The sequence below is a fragment of the Cygnus atratus genome, chromosome 16 (assembly GCF_013377495.2).
Source record: "Cygnus atratus isolate AKBS03 ecotype Queensland, Australia chromosome 16, CAtr_DNAZoo_HiC_assembly, whole genome shotgun sequence".
NCBI classification, from domain to species: domain Eukaryota; kingdom Metazoa; phylum Chordata; class Aves; order Anseriformes; family Anatidae; genus Cygnus; species Cygnus atratus.
In genome coordinates, this window is record NC_066377.1 from 3,789,392 (window position 1) to 3,815,263 (window position 25,872).

Consider the following 25,872-nt stretch of genomic DNA (forward strand, 5'->3'; position numbering starts at 1 on the left):
AGTCCCAGCGTTCAGCAGCCACCAGTTGTCCCCACCGTGCTCAGCTCAGAGGGGCCAAGATACGCCCACAGGACAGCAACTTCAGGAGTGCCAGCAGCACCGGTTGTGTCTATGTACCAGATTGAGGTCAAGTGCAGAACAAAGGGAGCTACTGCCCTAAAAATGAATTATAGAGACGTTGCTGTTTTCTCATTTCACCACAGCCAGACAGGACAAGCTCTGAAGCGCTCACCGCTCAGTTGACTTTGGCAATGCGATTCCATCTTACACCGCAGCGTCCCAGTGGCTGTTTTGCCTTCAGAGAAATTAGAGGCTTGCAGCAGCTCCCAAATAAGCTATTTCAGCACACACCCTGTGTGCTGCTTTGAGCCCAGATAAAGGCAGTTGTGGCTACCGAACCAGAAGCTTCACCACCCACAACAAGCTCTCGTTAAGCTCCACCAGCACAGACTCAGGCTGGGTGCTGAGGACAGTCTGGGTCACAGCACCACTCCTTTGGGCCTCAACACCATTCCTTCGGGCAAATCCTCAACAGCCAGACCTCCCACAGGGCACAGAACACAGGATACCAGTCACAGTGGTGTTCAGCAGCTGTACCAGAGGTTTTAGGCACCCTTTCTGAACACTGCACGACCCTTCCCGTCAGTTTCCTCTGACCAATTTGAGCCCTGCTGACGGGCATCTGACAAGTTGTACGGGCTGAAGATGGACAGAACAAAGTAGGAGGAAAACAAACATTTACATGTTTATTATAATTACAATTTACATTACTCCAAAGAGCAGCCCCACTGCTATGTTCTAATTCTTAGCAAGAAAGTCCTACAAAAATAAATCCAAGCTTTTACAGTAACCTAAGTCAATGCATAACTAAAAAATTCTAGCTATGTAAGGGGTTCAGTCATCAAGGTGCTTTTTCAACAAAATTCCCTACCAACCAAAAAAGGGACACATGCCTATAGCAATTTAACCCACTTATTCATGCAAACAAATGTAAGCCCTTCCCTCCCAGCCCCTCTCCCCACATACAGATTTTAAAAACAAAAGAAAGACAACTAAACTATTTACAGTATGGGGGTACAGAGGAAACAACTTAAACATGCCCATCTGTTAAGCTTCATTATACGGACTCCCCATTCCTAGTTTAATGAAAACATTCCATAGTGTTCCACCACAGGCTACTAGTGTACAGAGAACTGTTTGCGTTTAGTACTGGATGAGCGAGGTACGCACCGAGGCAAGAAGCCGGAGCTCCAGCCCCCCCGGCAGCCAGCTGCTGCCACGGACTCTCCGCTCGGTGCACACAGCAGCGGTGTCCCCGCTGCCCCATCCTGCTGAGGACGCAGCACGCTGCCCTCCCGCCCTGCCCCGCCCTGCTGAGAGGCTGGAAGCCTCTGAGGAGTGCCCAGCACCCTTAAACTCGAGGGAGAGTCACGGTTCTGCGCGAACCTGCTGTACCTCCACATCAGTACCAGGTGGCAAACAGTTGTACAGTCATTTACACTACTACATGATCAACAATCCAGTACTCCCGAAGTGACAATATACATAACTCCCCAGCACCAGGAATCCACTTTTTCAGATGCCAAGTGCTACTTCACACATGCTGCCAAGAACAGTAAGACCAGCAGCACCAAAGAATTCATTTGGTTACTCAGAACAAACAAGTTAGCTGGTTTATTTCAAGTGAGCTTTGGTTCCATGTTAAAATACCATGATTTATCTTCTTCAGGGTTCAGAAAAGGAGTCTGACTTTGAGCTTAGACTATAGCAGCCTTTGAGAGACCCAGAAAGAAGAACCATGTAAGTTAGTCTGCACTTAAAAAGAAAAAAAAAAAAGACACCCTGAAGAAGGTACCCCTGAACACATTCCCTCTTCCAAAGAATACTCCAGCTGACAGTTGCTGGTCCAAAATAAGTCCAGAATATAAGCAGTAGTACATGAAGTTCTGTCACTTGAGCTGAGACAGTAAACAATATGAACCATTTTCCCACATTAGTGCAGCAGTTGGTTGTTTTCTTTCTATGTACAGTTTCATCCTCTCGGGAGAGAAGTTAGAACCTATGCAGGAAAAAGGCAGAATTAGGGAAGGTCCCCTGGATATCAAGCCTAAGAAAAAGCAACTAAAGTTCATATTTGTTTATCAACTAAAACACTTGGCTGGAAAGTCTCACTGAAACAAACAGCTCTCACTTTCTGGAACAGGCAGGTTAACCCCAGAAAAATTAAAACCACTGGTATTTCTCTTACATGACTTATAAAGACAGATCAGACCCAGTAAGGAACGATTATTGATACATCAGAGACTGGAGAGCAAGATGAGGTTGCAAAGACAGTTCGGGTGAAGAAGAAGAGACAAGCCTAGCTCAGGGACAGTATTTATTCTTGCTAAAAAACTTGCCTCTGCAGTTACACTCTGCCAGTACCAGCTCTGTGAGTGGGTTGGTTTCGCCTTGCTGCTCCAGTACCCCTTCCGCCTCGAAATCCACCACGAAAGCTGCGGCCACGAAGGAACCGGCCAGACACTCCAAACGTCTCAGTATTGAGTTTCCTTTCTTCAGCCCACGTGGTACGCCTAGAACTGAACAAGACAACGTTCAGATGCGTGGCCATACTCCCTTCTGAAGACTCTGTTGATTTTCCTGTTTTTTCCTTTGAGACTTTTTTTTTATTGAGACTTTTAGAAGAGTTACATGTCACACCATGTCATATGTCTAGCTTTTCATGCAATTTTAGTTATAATTCAAGTTTTAATAGACACACTCACCTAGATTTCAGTTCTGATGAGATGTTGTCAAAGAAAGACTTGGATTTATCATAATAGCAGTTGGGTCCCAGAAGGTCCTCCTCTGCATTACCATCATTGTTTTGAGTTGCCACTCCAGGGTCCCCTTTCTCTTCCCCCGTCTCTGCTTTGTCATCTGAAGATAATAAAATGCATTACACCTCCTTGAGGCATACCGAAGAGCCATCTGTTCTCTTGCTCCCTCAAACAAGATTGAGATGCCGCCACATGTAATCACGCGATTTCTCAGCATGAGTTTTTCTATGCAGTGTTTACTACTAGCTCAGCAATTCATATTTAATGAAGCCACAAACCTTTAAAGTTTAGTTTCTTCTTGAATTCTTTATCAAGTTCCTCTCTGTTGAATTGTGCATTTGCACTTTCAAAGTCAAAGTCACCTTCAAACTTTATTGTATTTTCCTTCACAGTAGTTGGTCTGTTTTGTCCTCTAGAACGATTTCTGGTTCTCCTGTTTCCTGAAAGCAGGAGAGTTTAAACACTTGGTAACGTGCAGGGAGGTTAAATGACTTGCTCAAGACCAGAGGAAACCAGGATTAGAACTCAGGAGTTTCTGGCTTCCAGTCCTGTGGTTAGGCCACACCTCTTTGAAAGTAACTTCTCAACTTGGCTGTAGAAAACATATTACAGCAATATTTTAACTTTCTGAAAAGCATTCCTCAATGTCAGTCTTACCACTAAGACAGAGCATGTCCAACTTTCCCTTCAGTATGAGGACAGAAAACAAAGAAGTACTCTGCCAGGTGAAGCTAAGGGAAGGGACACGCTATCAGGTCTGCTTGCTGATTTGCAAGCACGTTACCTACAGTCTGTAAACCTGTTATGAGGGGTTGACACCCAAGACTCATCTACCCACAAAGGGGGCTGGTATTTTGTAATTTCTTAGTTGTAAAGCAGAAGTTATCAGCTCCTTTTTGGAAAAAAAAAGAAACTATAATAATTCCCCTTCCACAGCACTGCCTTCAGTCAAATAAATTTGAAGACCCAGTGTCTCAACTTCTGTTTCCTGCCGTTTCTCATTTTGCTTGGGCAGGGATGTCTCCTTGAAGTTAACTTCACTTTCTTTTGACCTGTGCTTAAACTGCAGTCTCAAGGTAAGAACTGTATTCTACAGATCCAAGAAATCCCAGAGATCTTTCTACTTTAAAAAAGTATGAAATTTTTAAACAGGCTGCCCTTCCCAGTTAAAGAAATAAATCAGGTTTCAGAAAAATCTGTTTATTGCTGCCAAGTCACAGCAGCATCAATTTTTTTATGATGTACCTCCAGTTTCCAGAAGACACCAGAATTTTGTTCCTGGAAGGTTCTGAACTTCTATGGCTCCAGAATCTATTTTGTTAGGGAAGCATCTCTAGATGGCCAAAGACTTATCAAGCCTTACTTTGCCCTTAGCATTCTGTCCAATAATCCTTCGTTGAAATTAACAATATTTGCTTTCATAAGCTAAAGCAAATCTTTGGGTGTCAGATTAACCTACCTGATCTTCTCCTTTGAGGTCTTCTGTTTTCATCATTCACCTGCCCTTGGGGTTGCACAGGTGGTGCCTGAACTGTATCTACTGAACAAGAAAGCAACTTAATAAAGGAGCACAAGAACAAAACTGAAAGAGTTGAGTCTTGCTATGCACCTTTGAAGGATGCCTAAAAATGGCACTTCAAGGATCGAGCGGTACATACACACCGTTTGTCTTAGTGTTGCTCTGCGGAACCTGCCGTCCGTTGCGCTGAACCCCTGGAGTTACTTTCACCGGGGGCGGCTTTTGTGAATTCATGTTGTCAACCGGGCCCGTCTGAACAGCCTGCTCGACCATGGGGCTTTTGCGGACTGGGTGAACAGGCGGAAAGCCAGCACCTGGAAAAAATTCCAATGATTAAGTGCCTCTCAGACAGCGTGCCGATGCTACTCAAATCCTACCCACTCCTATGGAGAAGCCATTTTGTCAAGAATTATTCAAAACCGTGTGTGTTTACCATTGCATGCTATGCTTAAGTGGCATATACACTAGGTAAGGCACTGCTGCTCTGACAAGCCTTGGCTCTCAAATCCAGAGCCTTAAATCAGAAAAAAAGCTACACATTTATTTCTTAAACCAAGTTAAGAGGCACACTTCAGATAAGCAAACCAGGTCAGTCTCAGAGAGTTTATAGCAAAATTTGATTTCTAGGTGTATCTTTGGTTATGCAGGATTGTATTTTACATGGTACTTTATATCTAAAGCAAAAAAAAAAAACAAAACCACCTACCACTTCGAAATCACTCAAGAAAGCCTTCCCCACTTCACCTAAAAAAAAGTTTGCTGCAAAAGTTTAACCACCTCAACAATATCCCATTTTGTAAGCCATTTTAGAAGCCCCTTCAACTACTTGAAGTACTGTCATTGCTTATTGTTAGCTTTCAAATAAAGAAAACCTGAAACCAGACCAGGATCTCAAAGTTACCCTTTTAAATTCCTCCTTGGTCAAGGCCAAAGTGTTACCCAAGACTTCTGTTGCTCTTCCATCCAGGCTTATTTATTCACACTACAAAACATGTAAATACTTTTCATGGTTTGGTATACCTTACACCAATTATATTAGAAAGTGACAGTCTTCAGTACTCAGAAGAAATACTGCATTCTAGGTTTAAGTAGAAGTTTTGGAGTACTACAGCTTTATGTAGTTATGCGTAAGAACCGCTCAGAAGTGAACTTTAACTAAATACACTTTAAGAGCAAGAAAAGTGAAAAAGCTGAAGAGTACACACAAACCAAGCCACTGACACTTCTGGGTCACCCAAGTCCACATGAGATATACCCAGTAGGTAACATCATGCAGGTTCCCAGTTATGTACACCTGGAAAACTTGCAAGGAAGACAGACACAGCCTAAGGATTATTCAATAGGACAAAGCTGCTGTGCAAGTTTAACATGAGAAAGTTTCAAAGCTTAGCCAGAATACTGAGAAAGTACGTACAGACAGATGGCCAAAACCAGAAAGTAAGCAGAAACAGTTTCATGCCAACACAAGCATACATGCTTAAGTTAAAAACAGATGAAACTAATTACCATGTTTAAATGCAGGCTGCACCTGGACTCTCTGCTCTGAGGATGGTCAGTCTAGTTATCCCTACTCAAACTCCTTTAAATTTGTTTAAGCATAGAAGCAAGCACCCAGAACTGTTACCTCACAACTCAGAAATTGCTTACTGTTAGTCATGCTTTACTCAAAGAGAGTCTTGACAAGGTACACTGCCCCATCATGCACGAAATATATCCTGACGTTTCCTCAATTACAACAATTCTCCTGATTTTTCTACCAGGTTACTTATTTTTTAACAGCAAGGCCACCCACAATTTAAGCAGTGTGCTTGTCTTTCTAGGAAAGACCAATTCATTTCTCACCCAGTCCCTAAGCTGACGCATGCTCCTGGGCAGGATGTAGCACAACATCCCTAAGCCTCAGCCCTCTCCTGATACTTACACAGGAGGATCCACAGTCCTTTACTTTCCTTTCTCCTGTTTCCTCTAATTGATAATTCTAGAACAGGAGGAAGTAATACTTCACGTAAGGAAAAGCAACAACAGCCAAGAACAAACTCGTTTGACTAGCATTACCCATGTAAGTACTATCATTCTAGGAGGGGGTTAACAAGAACAGATTGTTTGCAAGTGCCATGCAGTTCTTCCAAATATTTGGAGTCCTCAAACTGCTGTTACCCTTGGAAGAGAGCTGATGGGGCTCTGAAGACATGTCAGGCTCTGAAACAGGTTGTGGAGACGGAGAAGAACTAGGGCTGGAAGCAGCTGCTGATGCTGGAGGGCTTACCAATTTCTCTAAAGAGATAGAGGGAAGAAGAGAAAGCAAAAAGATATATGGATAAGATACAAGGTAGTGAAACATCTGAAGGACTTGGAAAGAGATACAAGAATCTCTAGAACAGCATTAGAGCAGCTTATTTACTCCTCTCTGGGAACACAAGTTCTTTTCACGTGCGCTGTGTGCGTAAGGTATGTTAGACTAGAAATAAACTGGCCTCAATGTTAGGTATTCACATTACTCTCAGAAAAAAAACTTTAGCTCTTTAGTCTCTCTCATGTATGCATGCGTCAATGAAAGATGGGCCTCCTTGCAATAAGAGTGCTGCACAAAGTTGTTAACTTATTCACTGCTTGCTGCAGCCTGACACTCGGCAAGGAATTCAGCATTAGTTACTCTTATTTGCTTTCACGGTAGCTGCGTACAAGGACCGTACCTTTATTCTAGCAAGTAAAAACTTTACTTACCTAAACCTAATGAAGCTGCATACTGCTGGCTAAGTAAAGAGCTGGCAGCAAGCTGGCTGTAAGGTGGCATACCTCTAAACGGGCTGTAAGGCACATGCGGCTGAAAGGAGGATGTGGAGGCAGAGCCCAGTGAAGACTGTAACAAGACAAAGTACATTTCCATTTACAGTGTCCAGAAGTCAACTTGCTTTGGTAGTGATTCTTTACTTCAGTACAGCGTTATTAATGCTTAAGTAAACACTGAGAAGCGTTAGTTTGCCTGCATTCTCAGCTAGTAAACTCGAGAGAGTTTTGTTGACAGAAGTCTTTAATCCTGCTAATCTAAACATTAGAACGAAATTCAGAATGCTTCCCAAAATCTGAAGATTCCTGGAGACACTGACCGGCTTTCACTTTCACCATTTTGTAACAAAATCCAGTCTTTCATCAGCAATGTTTTACCTTAGCTGCCTACCTCCACTTCGGGCTAACTTACTTGAACAATGGCAGGATCTTGTGGCAGGGTATGTTGAGCTTTTGGAGGTTCACAGACCGTGATGTCTTTGATGTCGCTTCCTCGGAAAATAATGTATTCATAGATCTCTTCTCTTGGAGGAGCAGGTCTGTCTGTGGGCCGGTCTTCAGTACCAAAGGACCGCACTTTAGCATTAGAAAGATTACCATTAGTCCAGTATTATCTTTACAACATTGTACACGTTGAAACTTAGGCAGAGTGTGCTCTCGTAATACTTTGGCTCCCCTTATCCCACACATCTCTCAAATGCCAGCTTTTTCAGCAGCCTGCGTAAACATATTTGTTTACAACTAACTGTGAAGGTGAAGACCATAAACCAGCTGCGAAGAAGCCTACTAAAAACCCGAGGATTTCCCCACAGCACTGTACTGCCACAGTCACCTTCCCTCCCCATCCCATACACACGCAGCTTGAGACAACTGCCACTGCAGCAGGCCACAGGAGAGGCCTCTGGCAGCAGGGAAAAATTCTTAGAAGGCTTTAGAGCTCAAATTTTTTACCTTTGGTTTCAGTTATTATTAATAAAAAAAATACACCTGTATAAACTTATCTGTAAAAATCTCTACCTGTATAATAAATAAGAGGTTACTGTTGAAAGCCTCTCCACTCCACGCTAATGGTTTCATATTTAGCTTTTTAAGGGATAGATCTAAGACCTTAGTACCTACTGAGGCTTTGCTGAGTTTCAGGCACCAGAACACTTGAGCAGGTACTAAGCAGAATGATGTCAGACATTAGAGTGGAAAAAAGGCAGTAATTGAGCGTGCGGCTGCCAGGGAGGAGCGTAAATTAACCCAATCTATAAAACAGGAAGAGGTCAGACTCAGCCTTACTACTTTGTTAAGGAAGGAAAACAGGCAGCAGTCACTTTAGACACTGGAGTATGAAAGTCTGGAATTAGCTAGAGAATGAGCACGCATGCAGATTTTTTGCCACAACTTTCAGGAGTTTATCAAGCCTACTAGCCTAGCTGTTTTCCGTCTTCACGGAGCTTGGTCAGTTCAGATAAGCCCCGGCACATCGTCGCCTGATATACGCGCCCTGGCACTGGAAGAATTCCAGGCTGGAGTTGCATCACTTAGTTCTAGCAGGTTACCACATAACTACCCAGCCTCTCAGCCAGGACACAGCAGCAGTCCTGCAGTACCTTCGCAAATTCCATCCTAACCAGACCTTCCCCAAGCACCTGCTGTATCACAGCCCGCGGTTGTGTGCCAGCCAGCCACCACTCCCACTTCCCAGCTGGACAGATAAGCAGAGACAGCCCCGTCACACGGACGATAGGGGACAGCTCCCCCAGAAAGAGGGCTGCAAGAACCGGACCAGCTCAATCCCCCTGCTGAGCATCCCTGCCATCCTGCAGCAACACTAACTTATTAACGAGTGGTGATGGTTGTAGGCAGCACTGCTTGTCAGGAGATGGCCTCAGATGGAAAGCTGTGTCCAGGCGGTTCCCCACCAAGCAGGGGTTTGTGCTGCACGCAGTCTTCAAGCCCCACTGATGTCCAACACGCATGTGAGCTCACGCAGAGCAGCAAGCTCAGGTCAATGCCAAACTTGATTCCCATCTTGCTGGTGCTCCTTAGCACCTCAGCTTATACCTAACTGGTGCAAGCACAGTCAGTTGCTTCCTCTGAATGCCATCTTCCATTAGTTACTAGGGTAGAAAAGCCTCCAAGTTATTTTAGATCTCCAGCTGCTGTTTGATCGTATTACAACTGTAACCTAGTCAACTAGAAGCAGATTATAAACTGAAAGCAATACTTACAGCCTTTTAGACATGAACCATACTGATATCCCTGGTCAAGATTAGATTATTACAGCATCCAGCTCAGGGCAATGGATGTTAAAGCTACCAGGAGCTACCGCAGAATCCCACGGCTAGCTCTGAAAGCACAACGCCTTCTCTCAGCCCGTCAGTTGCCACATGGAGAAATACGGACCTGCAGAGCCTGAAGCTGTGCAGACAGCCTCTCAGTTGGCTGGGCTCAAGGTTCGTAACTGAAAGGGTGGAAAACGATGCCCTTGTTGTAGACAAAACAGCAGTGATGGCATTTGAGAGGCCTCTAGGAGTTGAGCACACCCACCCCTGTATCTGAAGTGTTTAATGATTTTTGGCACAGCCCAAAGCACAGCTTCGGGTTTCTGGGAGGACTGAAGGGCTGTCTCCCATGAAGAGTTCCAGTGACTATTGTTTACAGATGAACAGGAAATCAATCCCACACTGTGCTGCAGCTAGCGCTCCGCGACACAGTTTGTATTCACATGTAGGACTCAAAGCTAGACCACTGGCGGGTCAGGAAGCACACAGAAGAGGGACTGGATGTCTAGAAAGAGCTCACAAGGGTGTCTCTTGCTCAAAACCTGCAGTTTCTTCAGACTCCTGCAGAAAGTGAAGTTACTGGGGCTCACTGCCAGCAGGAGGCTCATTATCTACTGCGTTCTGACCACTGCTTGTAATTTAAGTTTAGCATCTAACGAGATGGACAACTTTCTTGCAGCACTTAATTAAGCACATGGAATCTTCTTATCCAGCATTTAAGTTGTTGCACATGTTGAGATTTAACAGGAACAACGTTCAAATCAACTGAAGTGAGCTCTGCTTTGAGTAAAAGGCTGAACCAGATTCCTTCTTGAGGTTCCTTTCAACCTAGGTTGTTCTTTGTACTATTTGGGATGATAAAAATCCGGAGAATAGCACAGCATAATACATACAGTCTGTATTTAAGTTGTCCGAACCATAAACATTGGCATTTGGGGCTTAACAATAATTTATCCACTATCTAGACAACATCAATTGCTGATCAGTAGTTGGCAGTGCTTTTACCCCTCCAGAGACCACGTGCTTTCAACCAAATCCACCCAAACAGTGTTGGCACTGCTGTCACTGACTTCAGCACCGTTGCTGTGTTCATAATTCTGACACTAATTTTGATATGAAGTCTCAGAATTTAAAAAAGCCTCTGAGCTGCAATGAAAAGCAGGCTTTGCACTGTAAAGTTTAAAGCAGCAGATGAAAAAAAGAGCATTTTTCCACGTATCGTAACTACTTAGAAATTCCAGTTCATCAAAACTGAACACTGAGAGCCCGATAAATACAAGATGTGCCAGATAAATTATGAAGAGCATGTGCTTTCTCACACCATAAAACATTTCATCACATGTGCCTTTGAAACATACCACTTCAGCTCTGCAGTAGCAAGTGCTATATGGAAGCCAGAGCTATGTGAGAAACCATCCCTGCTTTCTGCTGAAGAAAGGTGAAGGCCATTCTGCACATACAGAAAAGGAACCGCACCCTTTCTGAGATATCTCAATTAATTCTAGTTAATAGCTGTTTATACATTTAGACAAACAGCCCTAAAAAAGAGGGAATTTGTGAAAACTCACATTCTTAGCTCCAGATTAAATACCAGCAGGTTTCAGGTGCTTGTACTCAACACCACCCAAACACCACTATGCTGAACCAAGACTGTGGCCTAGGCTGCCTCAGGTGGAGCTGAGAACCAGGCAAGCCAGCAGCTTGTTCCAGCAGACAGTCACGTGAGACAAAAGATGTTTGGTTTCTGGACAATCCCGGTGGGTTGTTGAAGGCAGCGATGAAAGTTTGAACTTCCCGAAGAGAGAAGAACCTAACTCAGGGACACAAAAGGCTGATATGCATTAGCTGGACTAGCCGAGCCGGACCATAAAAGCAATACAGAAGTAAGACCTTGTTTGAGAGGCTACACAAGATAGGACAGGCTTTTCTGAGAGCGAATACAGGAGGCTCCCAGCACAGGTGACAATCGAATCCAGATTACACCACACAGCAGGAGACAGATCACTATTTCTACAGGGGACCAAGAGCAAAGCCTCGAGGAGCAGCTTGCGAGGTAGGACGAACCAGCCCCACGTGTGAACACCCTACAGCACTCTGTGTGTTCGCTCCCAACCTCTTACCATGAGCAGAGCCCAATTATTGATCACGAGAGGAACAAAGACACGCCAACAGCAGTGCTGCTCTCCCCAGCAGAGGCCTGCATCCCCACTCAAACCCAGCACTGCCTACCTGCCAGGCACACAGCTGGAGCCGAGAGGGGGAAAACCCAACCTTAACGCCAACACGTAATTTTTTTTTGGTAACAACGCGAGGGGACAGAACCAGCCCCTCAGAGCGCTGCCACCCCCGGGCAGGCGGGGGCCACCCCCCCCCCAGCCCCCCGGAGCCCCCCTGCCGGGCGGGCCGGGCACCCAGGGCAGCGGCGGGCACGCAGCGAGCCCCCGGGGCCGAGGCAGCTCCGGCTGCTGACTCACCGAGAGCCGCCGCGCTGCGGGCCCGGGGCTCGGCCCCCCCCCCCCCCCGGCTCCCCGCTCGGGCAGCCCCCAGCGGCTCCCCCTCAGCGGCGAGGCCCAGGCTCATTGTTCAGGCCCAGCCCGGCCCGAGGCGCCCCCCCCCCCCCCATCCCCTCACGGCGCCGGCCTAGGCCCTGCCCCCCTTCCCTCCCCCCCCCCCCCATATCTCCTCACAGCCCCCCGCCTCACCCTTGGCCAGCGCCACGGTGGAGTTCTCGGTGTCGATGGTGTAGAGGATGCCCTCATAGCGGATCTGCGCTTTGGAGATCAGGCTGATCTTGCTGCCGATGTAGGGGGTCCCCGAGCTCATGGCGCCGCCGGGCCGGGGCCGGGGCCGGGCCGCTGTGAGGGGCGGAGGCCGCGTGGGGGGGGGGGGGGCGGGGGGAGGGTGCCGCCGCCCGCCCACGCACACTGCGGAGCCGGGAGCCCCCGCCGCGCCCGCCTTATATAGGGCGGAGGGAGACGCGCTGGGGGGGAGGCAGCGCGGGGGCGTGCTGCGGCCCGCGCCGCGCATGCGCCGTCGCCGCGCCGCTATTGACCAGACGGGAGACGGGGTCAGACGCGGAGGGATAGGAGGAGGGGGAGGAGGAGGGGGGGGGAGGAGGGAGGAGGGGGAGAGGAGGAGGGGGGGGGGGGGACAGGAGGGGGGGAAAGCCCGCGGCTCGCGTCACGTGATGGGCCCAGGCGAGGTTGCCACGTGCGCTGCGGGCGGGGCGGGGCGGGGAGGGAGGGGCGAGGGCTCGCGCGCTTCCCGCCCTTCCCGCGCGCTGTGAGGGGAAGGGGGGGGGCAGGGGGAGGCGTGACAGGACCGCGCTGTGCCGCCCGCCGCGGGGGCGTTTTGTCACCTAACGCGGGGGTGTCACACACCTCGGGGGGGTGTCACACAACAGGGGGGTGTCACACAACAGGCGGGTTCCCCCAAAACACGGGGGCTCTCCCAAAACACGGCGGTTCCTCACACACCTCATGGGGTTCTCACAGAACCCCCCGGGGCTGCCACCGCCTCAGCGCCCCCCACCTCCCCCCCCGGCTTGCCCTGACGGGAGTGGCCCCCCACTCAGCCCGCTCCCCGCTCTGACAGGAGCCGCCGGCTGATGGCCGCCTCCCCGCCCAGCCCCTCGCCCTCCCCTCCGGCTCCGTGCGGCCGGGCAGCCCGCGGAGCGCTGCCCGGGGCCTGCCCCTGAGGCGCCTTTGTTCCCGGCGCTGAGGGGGGCGAGCGGGGTGGGGGGGGGGGGGAGCGCGGAGCCGGGCCGCAGCTGGAGGACGGGGCCCTGCCCGCCGCCTCCCCCGGGAGCTCCGCGGCCATCTGCGGGGCAGCCGGGGACAAGCGGGAGCATCTGGCGGCCTGGGTGGCAGGAGGTGAAGCCCCCGCGCAGCGCCGGGGGTGGGTCGGGACGGAGCAGGGCAGTCGCACTCGGGGAGCGGGTCAGAGGGCGCAAATCTCGCTAATTCGTGTGACGCGAATGAATAAGATTCAAACCCAGCGGCTGGAGACAATGCAGCGGGAGCCATTGTCTCGGCGGAAGGAGGCTTAGCCGGAGCGGCGCGCACCCATCCCCTGGTTACATCTTCCAGCAGTGAAGCCGACGGGTCTGGCCTCCTGTCACAAAGACCTGCTCGCCTCTGCGCCGTGCCTCAGAGCTGGTCTCCGAATGCCCCGGGCTGGCCGAGCCGAGGCCTCACGGGTTTTATGGCGCTACTCCTCGTGGTGTTCGTACAGCCCGGAGAGCAGCCTCCCTGCCTGAAGGGGAAAGACGCCGTCCTCCTCGCTCTCCCTTATGGTCACAGTCTCTCTCGTGTTAAATCTTCATCGTTTTAGCTTGGAGACGGTTGCTAAAATATAAAATAAATGATTCCGCACATACGCATTGGGCAAAGTATTTTTCTGAATGCAAAAGTCAGCCTTTAAAGTCAGCCTGTCTTTAACTCGGCCTTAGGTACAACCTATACAGAGCAAGAAAAGATGCCTTTTTATTGTAGTAAATGGTGATCCTTAGTGGGCAAATCACTGGTTAAAAACTTCCCTGATGAAAAAACTCTTCTGCCTTCTGTATATGAGGAGTGTCTCCTTTAAGTATGTGGAAAAGCTCAAATGGAGTAAAGGTAGGGTGAGAAGTAATTGCCAAATGCTCAGTTCACTGGCAAATAATTGTTCTGAACGGGGAAAATGATATTAGTAAAGGTAATGTAACCCGAGGCAGAGCAGCAGTACTTCCTCTTCTGCACTATATTCTCAAACTTTTACCCTTTCACTTTTTTTTTCCCAATAGCAGTAGAGGAAGGGACCATCATGTACCAAAACAGCAATGTGGATCCTGCAGAGAGCCTAATTAAAACAGTGTGAAAAAAGAACGATACATGGAAGCGGCATAAAATATTCACAGGTAAGGAGAAATATGTAAACGTATGGAATTTTAGTTATCATCATGGCCATAAATCGACCTGTCTCTGGAAGATACTCTTATTATAATGAATTACCTCAGTATCTTTTGACAACAGTCAAAGATAACAAGTGAGCAGCAAGACGGAAGATGACACCTGACATTTTAAATGCCCTGTTAGTTTTATTTATTCTGCTAAACAATACAGTTCTTCATCCCTTAAGCACTGAAATGGTGGCCAAAAAACATGTTTCACTGCTTAAATTTATGACAAGTATGCAATCCTGGGCATCCCTCATATAAAGAGGGAAGATTAAGCTTCATATCAAGCAGCTGATTGCAGTTCATTCTGGTACCAGAAAGAAACCTCACAGAGTGGTTGGTACCTGATGATAGCAGCAGACACAGCTTTCACAGAACAGCATTTTGGACCACCAGTGACCACTGGAGACTAGACGTAGGGTACAGTCAGAGGAAAACTATGTTGCCAGAACTAAGACTCCCATGGCAGCTGGAATGCAACCACTGGCATTTGGGATGGTCACCACTGATATATCTAATGATATTTCCTAGCAGCTAGAGAAGAGATGTGTGACTAAGAGCAATGACGAAAATTTGTGGGGTTTATGATGGAGAAAGTACAGTAATGTGACTGATGGCAGCGTCCATGGCAATGTAGGTTGAACTGACATCTGGCAGAGTTAGTGACAGAGGGCAGTTGTTGGAAAGATGTCTGTAACAAACTCCCAACTGCTAAAAGAAGGGAGCCAGGCACTGGCTGTTGAAACATCTCCTCTTGTGCCTGGGGACAGCAGGATATGGTGGCAGTTAGTTGCTGGTAGTAGGAACTACTGGGATACACGCAGCTGCTGAGAAAAATGGCCGCTGCAGTGGTAGCAGTGGTTGAATTGGAACCTGTAGCAACTGGAAGAAGGCCAGTGACAGGACAGGTAAATTTTCGTCAGCTTGACAGATGGAAAGACATCAGTGGAATTTCGAGTACAATAATAATACCACTTTGTATAAAGTGGGAGAATTAACAATAGGAGGATTGTCGTTGCAACTGGAGGAGAGATCAGGGATGTGGAGTGCTACAAGTGCTATTCTGTGGTAGGAGAAAGATGAGTATCTGGAAGAGGTAGTGATTTATTTTATGCTGCCGTATAAATTCTAGAAGTTGGTTGGAGGGAAGAATACCAGAGGCGGCATGGGGAAGGCTGCAGTCTTAAGGGTCTGCATCCCTTCCCCACGGAAGGAAGAGGGAAGAGGAGGGAAAAGAGGCTAGCGTAGAAAATGGAGGAAGTGAAAGTGGAACAGAGTTTTGAGTTTGGGTATGGCAAACAGAACACAATTATATAAAGGAAGGCAGAAGCATGAGCCCTGGAGAAGAAATGTTAGAAACTTGCTAGTAGTTTCAAAGAACATGTGGTAGCTGCAGGGAAGGAGGATAAGGTCACCAAGTACAGAACACAATTCTATAGTGATACGGGGAATGTGGAGTAGAAAAGAGCTCAGAAATGAAGGAGGGACTAGAAAAAGGAGAACTGAAAAGATGCAGGAAAGATGAGATTAAGAAAAGGATCCACGTATGTAAATGTTTTTATCCTTTATAAGAAAAGCACATGAAGTAGAATAAAGAAAAAATATGTAAAGTCAACTGAAGAAAACTAGAATAAAGGGAAGAGAGAAGGAACAAAAGTAAATGAAAAGGAAAAATAGCAGTAAGTAGAAAAAAAGAAAACTTGGCAACTTTTATTTAGATAATGGATACATCATACAGTTAGTTTCTCAGTGTCCCGCAGTCTAAGAACAGGAGACACCGTGATGTATGTAGGAAACTGCTTCATTACATTAGTTTGTCCTACATCTCAGTAAGAGGGGTAGCTCCTCTGAAGAAAAAAATACAAGTCATAACAATAGGTGTTGTTTTCTTTTTTTTTGTTGTTCCAGAAATAAATACAGATATTTTAGCGCATGTAATACTGTTCTGTCCTCTCTCCCCCTTTGTTCCTCTCTTTTTCTCGGTTTTGAGTCTGTACCTCAGACATTTCAATTTTGACATCTTTCATTCCACCCCCATACATCAAATTTAAAGTCAGTTTAACTTCTGGATTTAAATGAAATATTTTATAAAATGCCATAGTTTTAGGCTTGTGTGGGATTGTCTCTCCTAATTAGTATGTTGACTGCATAATTAGTGGGACCAGCAAAAATCTGCATTATTCCACTGCATTTCTCAGCAGTCCATATGTGTTGCGCAGTCAAGACAAAATCTATTTTCCCAATAAGGATGCTGTGGTAGAGAGCTTAAACCTCACATCCAGACCCACAAAGTTTGTGAGGATCAAAGCAAGACCATAATTTGGGCATTTCTCTCTCTACAAACCCTAACCTCTAACCCCTAACCAAAACCCCTAACCCTGGCCACAGTGCACTGTATCTAGCCACAAAGGCTCAACTCCAGTCCTATGCCCGAAATGTCCCCAATGTCTATTTCAACAGTCTACCGGTAAGAAATATAAGAGGAGGAAGTGTTTGCATGAGTTAGGCTGTACAGACACACAGCCTTTATAGCATATCGTTTCAGTATCTAAGAGCGAGTTTTAACTATAGAGATATAAAAGGAGCATTTGCAATTACCTACTAGATTTAACAGGTTCTTAATCAATACTTTTAAACAGCTTTATTATAAATACATTCTCATTAAAATAGTATGTATTTCTTTTCTTGTTCCATGTATGCACTTTCATGCTGTAGTCAGTTTACTCTTTTCCCTGCTAAATCAATCATTTTCTGCGGGGAAAGAGTTCTTTGCTATAGAGCAAAATAATACTTTCTTTTGTATTTGTGAAAAGGCAACGGTAAAATTACAAAAAAAAAACAAACAACAAAACGCTGCTGGAGGATTTATTCTTTTTGTGTAATGCTTCCAGGCTGCCTCTATACTCTCACGTTTTTTAAGAGCAGCTTGATATCTTCACGCACGTTTATGGGGTAAGTCAGCAGTGCCTTTCTCACCTGCCCAGTCTTTGCTGTTTCTACCTCACGAATGTACAAGGCCTACTTGTAGAAGTTATGTTTCGTTACCTGACCCTATAGAGGTTAGAAGTCGTGATGCTTTTGATGCGACAGAGTAAGGATGGAACATTTACTTATTTTAATAAAACTGAAATATTTCTGACATGCATAACACCTTTTATTAGAATGAATGCAAACTGCTATTCCAGACTTTTTTCGCACTCATATCACTACCCTACAGTGTCTACTTTACAAGCTGCGAAACTGAGACTAAAAAAACACCCGCGGCACTAGACATAAGACCAAGAACATAACCCCAGATCCTGTCCACTCTCGTGATTCATCTCATCCTCGAAGCATGCGGAGGGGGAGTGCAGCAGTTAGAGATGTGCAAACACCTTTTATATTGAGGTGTACATTTTGTGAATCAAAAATGGCAAGGTGAAGTTATCCTGGGTTACTGGATGGTGATCTATTCATGGGTTTGGGAGCTGGAGATAATTTTAAAAGATCCTTTCATGAAGCTGGGGAAATGGATAATATAGGTGATACAAAAAAAGTTAATGAAGCTGAAGTTTGCAAATTGTTCACAAAAACTGAAGGATGAAGTCTCACAAGCCAGACCTAGATTCTAAAAAAGGTGTTTAGGCATCTATCTTCCATTCAGATGAGTAAGAGGATTCAGACCTAAGTTTAGAAATAATTAGGACATAAAGAGAGATAGCTGTCTATCTAGGACACTGGGGAGCACCGAACATAGCCTAAAATACGAAGTTCCATTAGGAAAAAGCTCTGACTGTTTGTTTTGCTGCATAGGCTGTTTTTTTTCTTGGGTAGCGGTGCGCTGAAGTGAACTGCAAGCCTCTGTATATCCCCAGCATTGGGCTGAGAGCACACAGAGAAAAGAGCTCCTTCATTTGATGTTTTAGTTCAGGAACCTCTTTTGCATTAACTGTCTATAGTGGATTCTGTTCTTGAGACACAGAAATGAATCTCCCTCTCCTTGTGTGTTTTGCAAACAACTGGTAGATTCTGCTTCTTTCTCTGCAGCTAGGTAATGTATCGTTTTACCTAGCCTCGGCTGTATGCTGTTCTTTTCCTGTGCAACATCTGCTGCAGCTTTCATAGCTCGAATTGTTCTTTGACTTGTTTTAAAAGGCATGTTTCAGAAACGTCTTTGAGGACATGAGTTATTATTCGTTGCTTCATCTGCTAGAGTGTTCTTCCTTTATGTTTGTTACTTGACTCCTTAAAGTAAGACTAAACAGGCTTTTGAGTTTAAAGTTTATAGGTTTTAATTGATGTTTTTAGTTAAAGATCCCAAGACTGGTAAGGCTAAATCATAGCAATAGGATTTTAGAGCAGTTTCAGAAAGTAATTTATTTTTGTATGACAATAAACTGGCATTTAATCTCCTTCATCTTTTAGAAGCTAAACTATAAATCAGACTTCACTTAAGATGGCAGCGTCACTCCGGTTGGTCAGTTCTCCTCACTGCTGTGGTATTTGCGTGTACGCTTTCCGCATACACCTGGAACTTCTGACCTTTACTGTTCCAACGCTTTTGCATTATTTGTATTTCATACCTCATTTCTCTATTGCTTGAGGTATGGCAGGGGTTCTATTAGCACAATTTTAAAACAATTTTTTGTTCTGTAAAGTGATCACACCAGCACTTGTTCCAGTATGCAGCTTGACATAGCTTTTAGGGTCACAAGGAAGTTAAGTTTGATGAGTTCTTGCTGGGGACGAGGGTGTAGCAGAGGTGGCTTCAGGCTGCCAAGTCCTACAATTCTGCATAGACGGCTTCATGTCAAGGAACAGCAATGAGTGAGTAAACTTACTGGCCCACTAAACTGTACAGAGCAGCAAAACTAGCTCCCTCTTCTGCTCTGCTGAAAATAATTAAGAGAAACAAGGTTTGCAGTTTTGGAAAAACAACTTCATTTTCTTGCAGAAGAACATACAAATTGTTGCTTCCCAAAGTAATCATTTTCTCTAACTAAGGTGTGGTGTTTCTTGCTTGCCATTTTGTCCAGTTGTTAATAATTGGTTAGCTCACACAGGATGGATGGGTTTACTGTCCTAGGTAGAAACCTAAGTAACAATGACTCACTATATATAACTCTGCAGTAATGAGAGAGTATTACAAGTAACCCCATACAGAAAAAAATGACAATAAAGAATAACTTAACGTAAAAAACTTGGCCCTCCATCTGGGGTGTCATTTCCTGTGGGTTGGCAGTTTTCCCCATCTTGTATTCTGAGAGAAAATATCTGTCTTACTTGTTTCAAAAGTTGTACTAGTTTCTTCTCTCAACTGTGGGAACTCATCCCATATCTAATTGAGTTATTGGATTTGTTTGGAGTTTCAAAAATGAGCAAAAGCTCATTAGAGGAATAGGGGCCAGTCCTTGAACTCTGATAGTGAGGATATATTTTAGGTAGCGTAAGAAAGTAACCTATAGTCTGGAGTAATATCCCTAACTATTTTAGGACTGCTGGAGAATTCAGAAGAAAACTCTAAATAATAGCCTTTCATGCTGTGCTTTCATTAAGTTTGAGGCAGCTCAGAACAGATGATACAGCATGATTTATTTTAATCAGTTAATACAGAGAGTTCACTAGAAAGTAAGAATAAAAAAACCTTGGCAAAATCTTGCTTACGTACTTTTTGCATTCCAAATCCACAAAATGTTTAGATACAATCTCATTTCGTTATAACCAAAACAAACCTCCTTTACTACATTTCTTTCACTTTTTTTCTTTACGTGATGATGTTTCCATACCTCTTCTGTCTCCACTGGCTTTCCAGTTCAGTGTCTTTCATGTCTGTTTTCTTTATACTGTCACTAAAATTAGTTAGGTTGCTCTGAGGAATCCTATCGTCTCATACGGCTTGGTAACAGCATTTGGCAGACTATGGACTAGAGATGGAGTGAGGAAAATGACTTAGCCATTTCTGTCATCCGAAGACGACTGTCAGAAATGCTTGTACATGTGATTATTTTTCCAATTAAAATCTACAGGAATCTGGATCTTGACCTATGTGTTGTATGTACGCTGAAAATTTTACCACCTCTTTGGCCTGCTAGTTCCATTTGATGCTTTTTATTGTTGATCTCCAATGTGCATATTCAGGCACACGGTCCTCCTTTGAAATAACTCTTCTATTTAAAAAGAGGGGTACCAGGGGGCTATTGAATGATTTAGATAAGGGCTTAGGGACAAAGAATGCTTCTAGCTCTGTTCCTGTAACTTATGGTCTCTAGCATTGTGATAAAACAAATGCCTATCAAATTCCATAGGACAAATGTTTTCATCTACAGTAACTGCTGTTTCACAACTGATGTGACATTAACTGTACCTGTTCTTGGCACTGACCAGAACCAAACAAGATGAAGATTTATCTTCAGTTCTTCCATTTATGATTCATTTTATTACGTATTTTTGAAGATGAGTGAATGGAGGGCAGCATGTGAAGAAAGAGGATAAAACTGCTTGCCATAACTGGCCAATTGTTAAAGAAGTGTCCGGTAAAAGCTATATTTGAGAAGACAAAAAGGCAACAACCTAAGAATGTCACTGTATTGACTGGAAAAAGTTGAAGCAGCCTTCAGTTCTCTAAGGAGCTCTGTTTTAAGAGTGCATGTGTGCATTTAAGAGTGCAAATTTCATTTTTACATTTGAGAGCAAATTTCATAGAGCATGCTATATGTTGTGTAAAGTGGCAGAAATATGTTCTATGTAAGAGAATTCATGGAGACCAGGGAATAAAGAAAACCTTAGAGAAGACAGGTTTTTGTTTTTGTTTTTCTGCAGGGTTCTAGTGATGATCCAACCTAGGAAGGTGAGGCTGTGCCCTTTGGAAATGCAAGCCAGTTTGTCCAGTTGCTAGCGCAGCAGAGGCTGGGGAGGTAAGGAAGAAGTTATACCTTTACCTGCTGTTTTTTAAAGAACATTTGGGGGCCTGTTGAATTCAGCTTATTTTCTTAGAATAGTTTGGTTCTCAAAGTTATGTAAGTCAAAAGTGACTGGCCCTTGTGAAGGAAATCTGAATTCCAGGAGCACTCTGCTCTCCCAGTCATTTTAGGATGAGGGTTGGTTCCAGGCATGGGAACTATTCTGGTTAACCACGACCCTTAACAGAAGATAGGGCTGAGGATGGAGCACGTGCTTTCCAGATGAGCTAGAGTAAGAGGAGGGGTAGCACATAGGCCTGTTAACAGCCGAAATACCTCTGGCAAAAAACTACTGGCACCGGAAAGATCAGTAAACAGGACAGAAGCTGCCTTCTGACCTTAGTGGGCTACCAAGCTTGTGTCTGGAGGCAACAACCGATTTACCTACTGGTTTTCCAATAGGTAAGGGAGGTGGAAAATAGGTGGCAGGTGGAAAATTGAAGTCTAATGGAGTTGTAAAGGAGGAAGAGGACCAGTGATCTGCGCTGCTCAAAAAGTAAGTGGTGAGGACTGGTGAAGAGAATTTTAGATATTGAATGATGCTAGAAAGTCAGAGAAGAACCAGAACAGCTCTGAGCTAAGAAGGCTCAAAGGAGTCCAGAACTGAAACATCCATTGCATTATTATACCATGACAAGGACCTCTGAGGATAATTGTTGACAAAATATCCCTGGCAGGGTAACAGTTTGCTCACAAAGAATACCAATTGAAACTGAAACTGCCAAGGCCACCTTGCACTAAAAACAAGTATTTCAGACATATTCTAACAGGTCCAGACCGTAAAATGTACAAACTGGATTTGCAGTAATGAGACCCATCACTAGGCACAATTTCTTGACATATTCTGTCAGAGTATCACATGGAAGGAGGGACTGAAGTTTCCAAAAGTTACTTTAATTTACTTAGAGAGGAAAGCATTTTCATTTTGCCCGGTCAGTTCTAATCATTTGCTAAATTCAAAATAGAAAATTATTGAAACTAGCTGTCATGACCAGAAGGACCATTCATCTTTTAATATTTTTTCTTCCCTGAATCACGTCGACTTGCACAATAATTTTTTTATTACAGATAAAACGTAAATCTTTATTGACATGCCTGCTTCTTGTCTCTTCTACAAACATTCTGGACATTTGTTAGCAATCTCCATTCAGAAGATTTGCTTTAAAAGAATCTGCTTGCTGCCGAGCATGTAGTTGGAAACTTACATCTTGTACAAGTGCTCCTTTTTCTTAGTAAAGTTCCCTAATTCTTGCCGTGTAGACGAGTCTGGATTTTGATGCTTCCTATCTTGGCACGCAGTAGCAAGCATGACAAGTTAGATTAAGAGCAGTTGGGAAGGAAAAACATTGTTGTATTCCACAACTCTTTTATACTGTAAAGCCTTGAAGCCCTTTAAACAATGATCCTTTATCCCACAATATATTCTCTGGGCATCCTCTTTTGGGCACAGGATGTTTAGCTGCATGGACTTTGGTATAGCCATACTTAAGTAACTCCCACATGAATTGCATATAGCGTGTGCTAGGGACACACTCCTCAAACTGTCCCATAAAAACTAGAGAAGATTCACAAGGCAGCTGCGTGCTCAGCTAACTTTTTTAAAAAAAATCTAGCTCATTAGTAGTCTTTCTCTAACAGATTGTTTTTATGTATTTCCCAATAACCAGGTACAGTTAAATAATTTATTTTTTAGAAGAAGGAAATCCCTGAAGTTGTCACATTTTTATTCAAGCATATGTCACTGTAGGTCTTACTAGCATCTTTTATGGAAAAAAGAGGTTTGTTTTTCTGCACCACTTCTGAAGTTCCATTGTTATGTAGATATAAACACTTCAAGTGGGTGATTTCGGTATACCTCTTCCAATTTCCGACTATTAGGGACATTAGACTTATTCAGAGATCCACCAAATGACAGCTGAAATGCAGTGTCATGATTTTAAGACCAAGACTTCAATGATACCTTGAGTTTCCAAGAAGGAGACAGCAAAGTGCAGACTACAAAGAGGCACAAAAGTTGTTTTATTTATCTGCATGTGCTTGTGTGTAATAAGCCTGCATTTGCCCCTCAATTCAAAGTAAAATGTTCACAACAGGAATACTTTTTGTACAGGTCACTGTCAAACTTTTGTATTCCAGGTGCACACGAAGCCTGCTGCAGACTGACACCCCTTTGCAGAAGGATCAGCATGCGGACTGTGACAAACTGTGTTTCTGCATAGGTCTGCATCATCCTCAACCAGAGCTCCACTGTTTTGTCTTTCTCCAGACACTGTGTACTTCTGCAATTGTCCATTAACCTCCTGTGCTCCTGTCCTCCAAACAATTTGGAAATGCACGCAGATGCAAACATGGAAACAGTTTCTGCAGCAGTACCTAAGTTTTGTAACAAACCCAGAGCATCATGAAACCAGGGCATGGACATCAATGGGACGAAATATTCTCCTACAGTCATGCTAGGTGAAATGCAGGCGCTTTCATAAAACAAACACTCTGAAGTAAAGCAAGCATTTATTTTGAAAATAGGTCTTAATTCCACGAAAATTGTACAAAAGTGTCACAATGATGAACATTAAGTATACCTCCGTGTTAGTTGTTACCAACAAATTATTCTCCATTGGCTCCGACCACTTCTTGAAATGTTCTGATTCAGGTTTGAAGTAGTTACAGAAACCAGATTTGAGGAATATTAGAGCAACTTTTAGAATAAGAAGTGAGCAGTACAATACAGCGGAGCTGGAATCTCGGGCCTGAAGAATCCCATCTAAAAAGTTACTTCCAATAGCAAACGAAAGGCAGAGTGCAAAAAGATAAATTATCCATTAATAAATCTTGCACACTTACAACACACAAGCCATAATGCATTTCAGTTGCTCTTGTAATTTTGTAAAGTTGGTTTACCTAATATGGTAAATATGCCATATGGGTCTACTAACGGGAGTGCTAGAACAAAGACTGATGATTTCTAGGTTTTTATTTCTAGTTCTGTAATACAACTGTAAGCTGCATTCCAGCTGCCCTAAAATGCGAGCAGCAGAAGAACATAGGCTGCTCTAACCTTTTGTGTTGACTACTGCTGCCATGGGATAATTTAATCCATCTCTCGTGTCGCTCACTCTCTTCCTCCATCACTCTCACCAGCCCAGCTTTGGGCTATACACCCATTTAGGTGCTGCAAAAGAAAGATGTGCAGCCACTGTGCACCTTCAGGCTGCTTTAGCTCAAGCCTAGCTCCCCCCATAAATCATTTGAGCAGCTGATGTAGATTAATTCTTCCACTGTTTTGGGAATGCAAAGAGACTTCTATTCTAGATAGTTCTTTGGTATGTTGCTTATAGAATTTCATCACAGCTAAAACTGGCAATGTGCTTGACTGGGGCAGCAACAAACCGGTAGACGTGACTCTGCTTGAAGCAGCATTCCTGCCTTGCAAGAAGTGGGCAACTACTTTGCAGCATTACAATTGGGCAAAAAAATGAGAGTAAGAGTTGCAGAGAGGAAAGAGGTATTTTCTTTTTCTCTCCGAGTTTTGAGTGATGACTGAGAAAAGGTACGAAGACAAAAAAAACTATGAAGTACAAAATATTTGAGAACAAGAATAAAGGATTATAAAACCCTAATTTAGAACTTCTCAGAGGACCTATGCAGTCCCTTCTAGTGACGCCTCCTTGTAAAGCAATCAGAGCTGAAGGAAAGGCTCGGTGTCATAATTTTAACTCAGCAGCAGCAGTCTTGTGCAGGTGAGAGGGGGATGTGAGAAACCACAACAGTTATTGAAATACAGTTTATGGTAAGGGCTAAGACTTGATTTAAAGATATTTACTCACCCTATTAAGGAATAGCTATCGGTTTTTGCTGTTTCCTTAGTGACCTTTTGGCAAACACCTCCTATAGACATATTCATGTGTTTGGGGGCAGAGTAGGATATGGAACTACTTTAGGACTGCTCCCATCGCTTACTGGGCCAACTGGTGAGCAGGGCACTTTGTTCTGTGTCACAGCACTACGAGTTAAGTGATCACCACAAATTGTAACGCAGAAAGCTCTGACACCCATCTTTGGGCAACCCTAAGCAGAGAATCCTCTCATCCCTGACCTATTTAAAGCAATCCAGTCTCAGGGAGCTCAGAGCACTTACTCTTACCAGTCTCCACCAGTGCAGCCCTACTGTCAGCCAGCAGGCCGGTGAATTCTGGGCAGGGCATTAGCAGGTGCTGAGTCGATCCCTGCAACGCAGTTCCAGCCTTTAATTCCATCCATTCCCAGCACACAAGAGCAGCGCTTATTTTATAACGCTGAAACACGAGGCCCTGCTTTAGGCTCGCTACCTCTCAAAACTTACCCGTGCTTTCTCTTCCCGCTCATTTTGCTCCAACGCTTCAGCCGCCTTTGGAAAACAACACCTAGAGAAAGAGAGCGTTAGTGAGAAGCCAGGTCGTATTTTTCACCCCGACCCTATTGACTTCCTTGATGGCGGTTGCACAACGGGGTCAAAGTGCGGCTCCCGCCGCTGGGCCACCCCCGGGCGCGGAGCTGTCCCCGCAGCAGGGCCCAGGAGGGAGACCCGGGGCCGGGCACAGCACCCCCACCTCCCCCCCCAGCA

The 25,872-nt window shown here is 44.8% G+C and overlaps 1 protein-coding gene and 1 long non-coding RNA gene across 10 annotated transcripts; one reads left to right on the plus strand and one right to left on the minus strand.

The window, feature by feature from the left end:
• Positions 1-733: 733 nt before the first annotated feature.
• On the minus strand, positions 734-12,325 carry LSM14B (LSM family member 14B). Of its 7 annotated transcripts, none has more exons than XM_035547957.2 (10): positions 12,101-12,325; positions 7,538-7,701; positions 7,063-7,198; positions 6,496-6,612; positions 4,482-4,652; positions 4,279-4,356; positions 3,098-3,259; positions 2,766-2,919; positions 2,400-2,579; positions 734-2,059 (listed from the first exon to the last, which is right to left on the minus strand). In XM_035547957.2, exons 1-9 carry the CDS (start codon positions 12,219-12,221, stop codon positions 2,408-2,410), a joined length of 1,275 nt encoding a protein of 424 aa, XP_035403850.1. In that variant the 5' UTR covers positions 12,222-12,325; the 3' UTR covers positions 734-2,059; positions 2,400-2,407. The 7 variants fall into 7 exon arrangements, with proteins under 7 accessions (XP_035403850.1, XP_035403849.1, XP_035403851.1 ...); XM_035547956.2 differs by having other exon boundaries at positions 4,279-4,359; positions 12,101-12,267; XM_035547958.2 differs by having other exon boundaries at positions 4,279-4,359; positions 7,135-7,198; positions 12,101-12,265.
• A 59-nt stretch (positions 12,326-12,384) lies between these two features.
• On the plus strand, positions 12,385-24,814 carry LOC118248751 (uncharacterized). Of its 3 annotated transcripts, none has more exons than XR_007708925.1 (4): positions 12,385-12,465; positions 14,185-14,295; positions 21,133-21,227; positions 23,409-24,814. It is a non-coding gene; the product is annotated as an uncharacterized LOC118248751 (long non-coding RNA). The 3 variants fall into 3 exon arrangements; XR_004778854.2 differs by lacking the exon at positions 12,385-12,465 and adding an exon at positions 13,159-13,270 and having other exon boundaries at positions 14,182-14,295; XR_007708926.1 differs by lacking the exon at positions 12,385-12,465 and adding an exon at positions 13,182-13,270.
• The last annotated feature ends 1,058 nt before the right edge of the window (positions 24,815-25,872 follow it).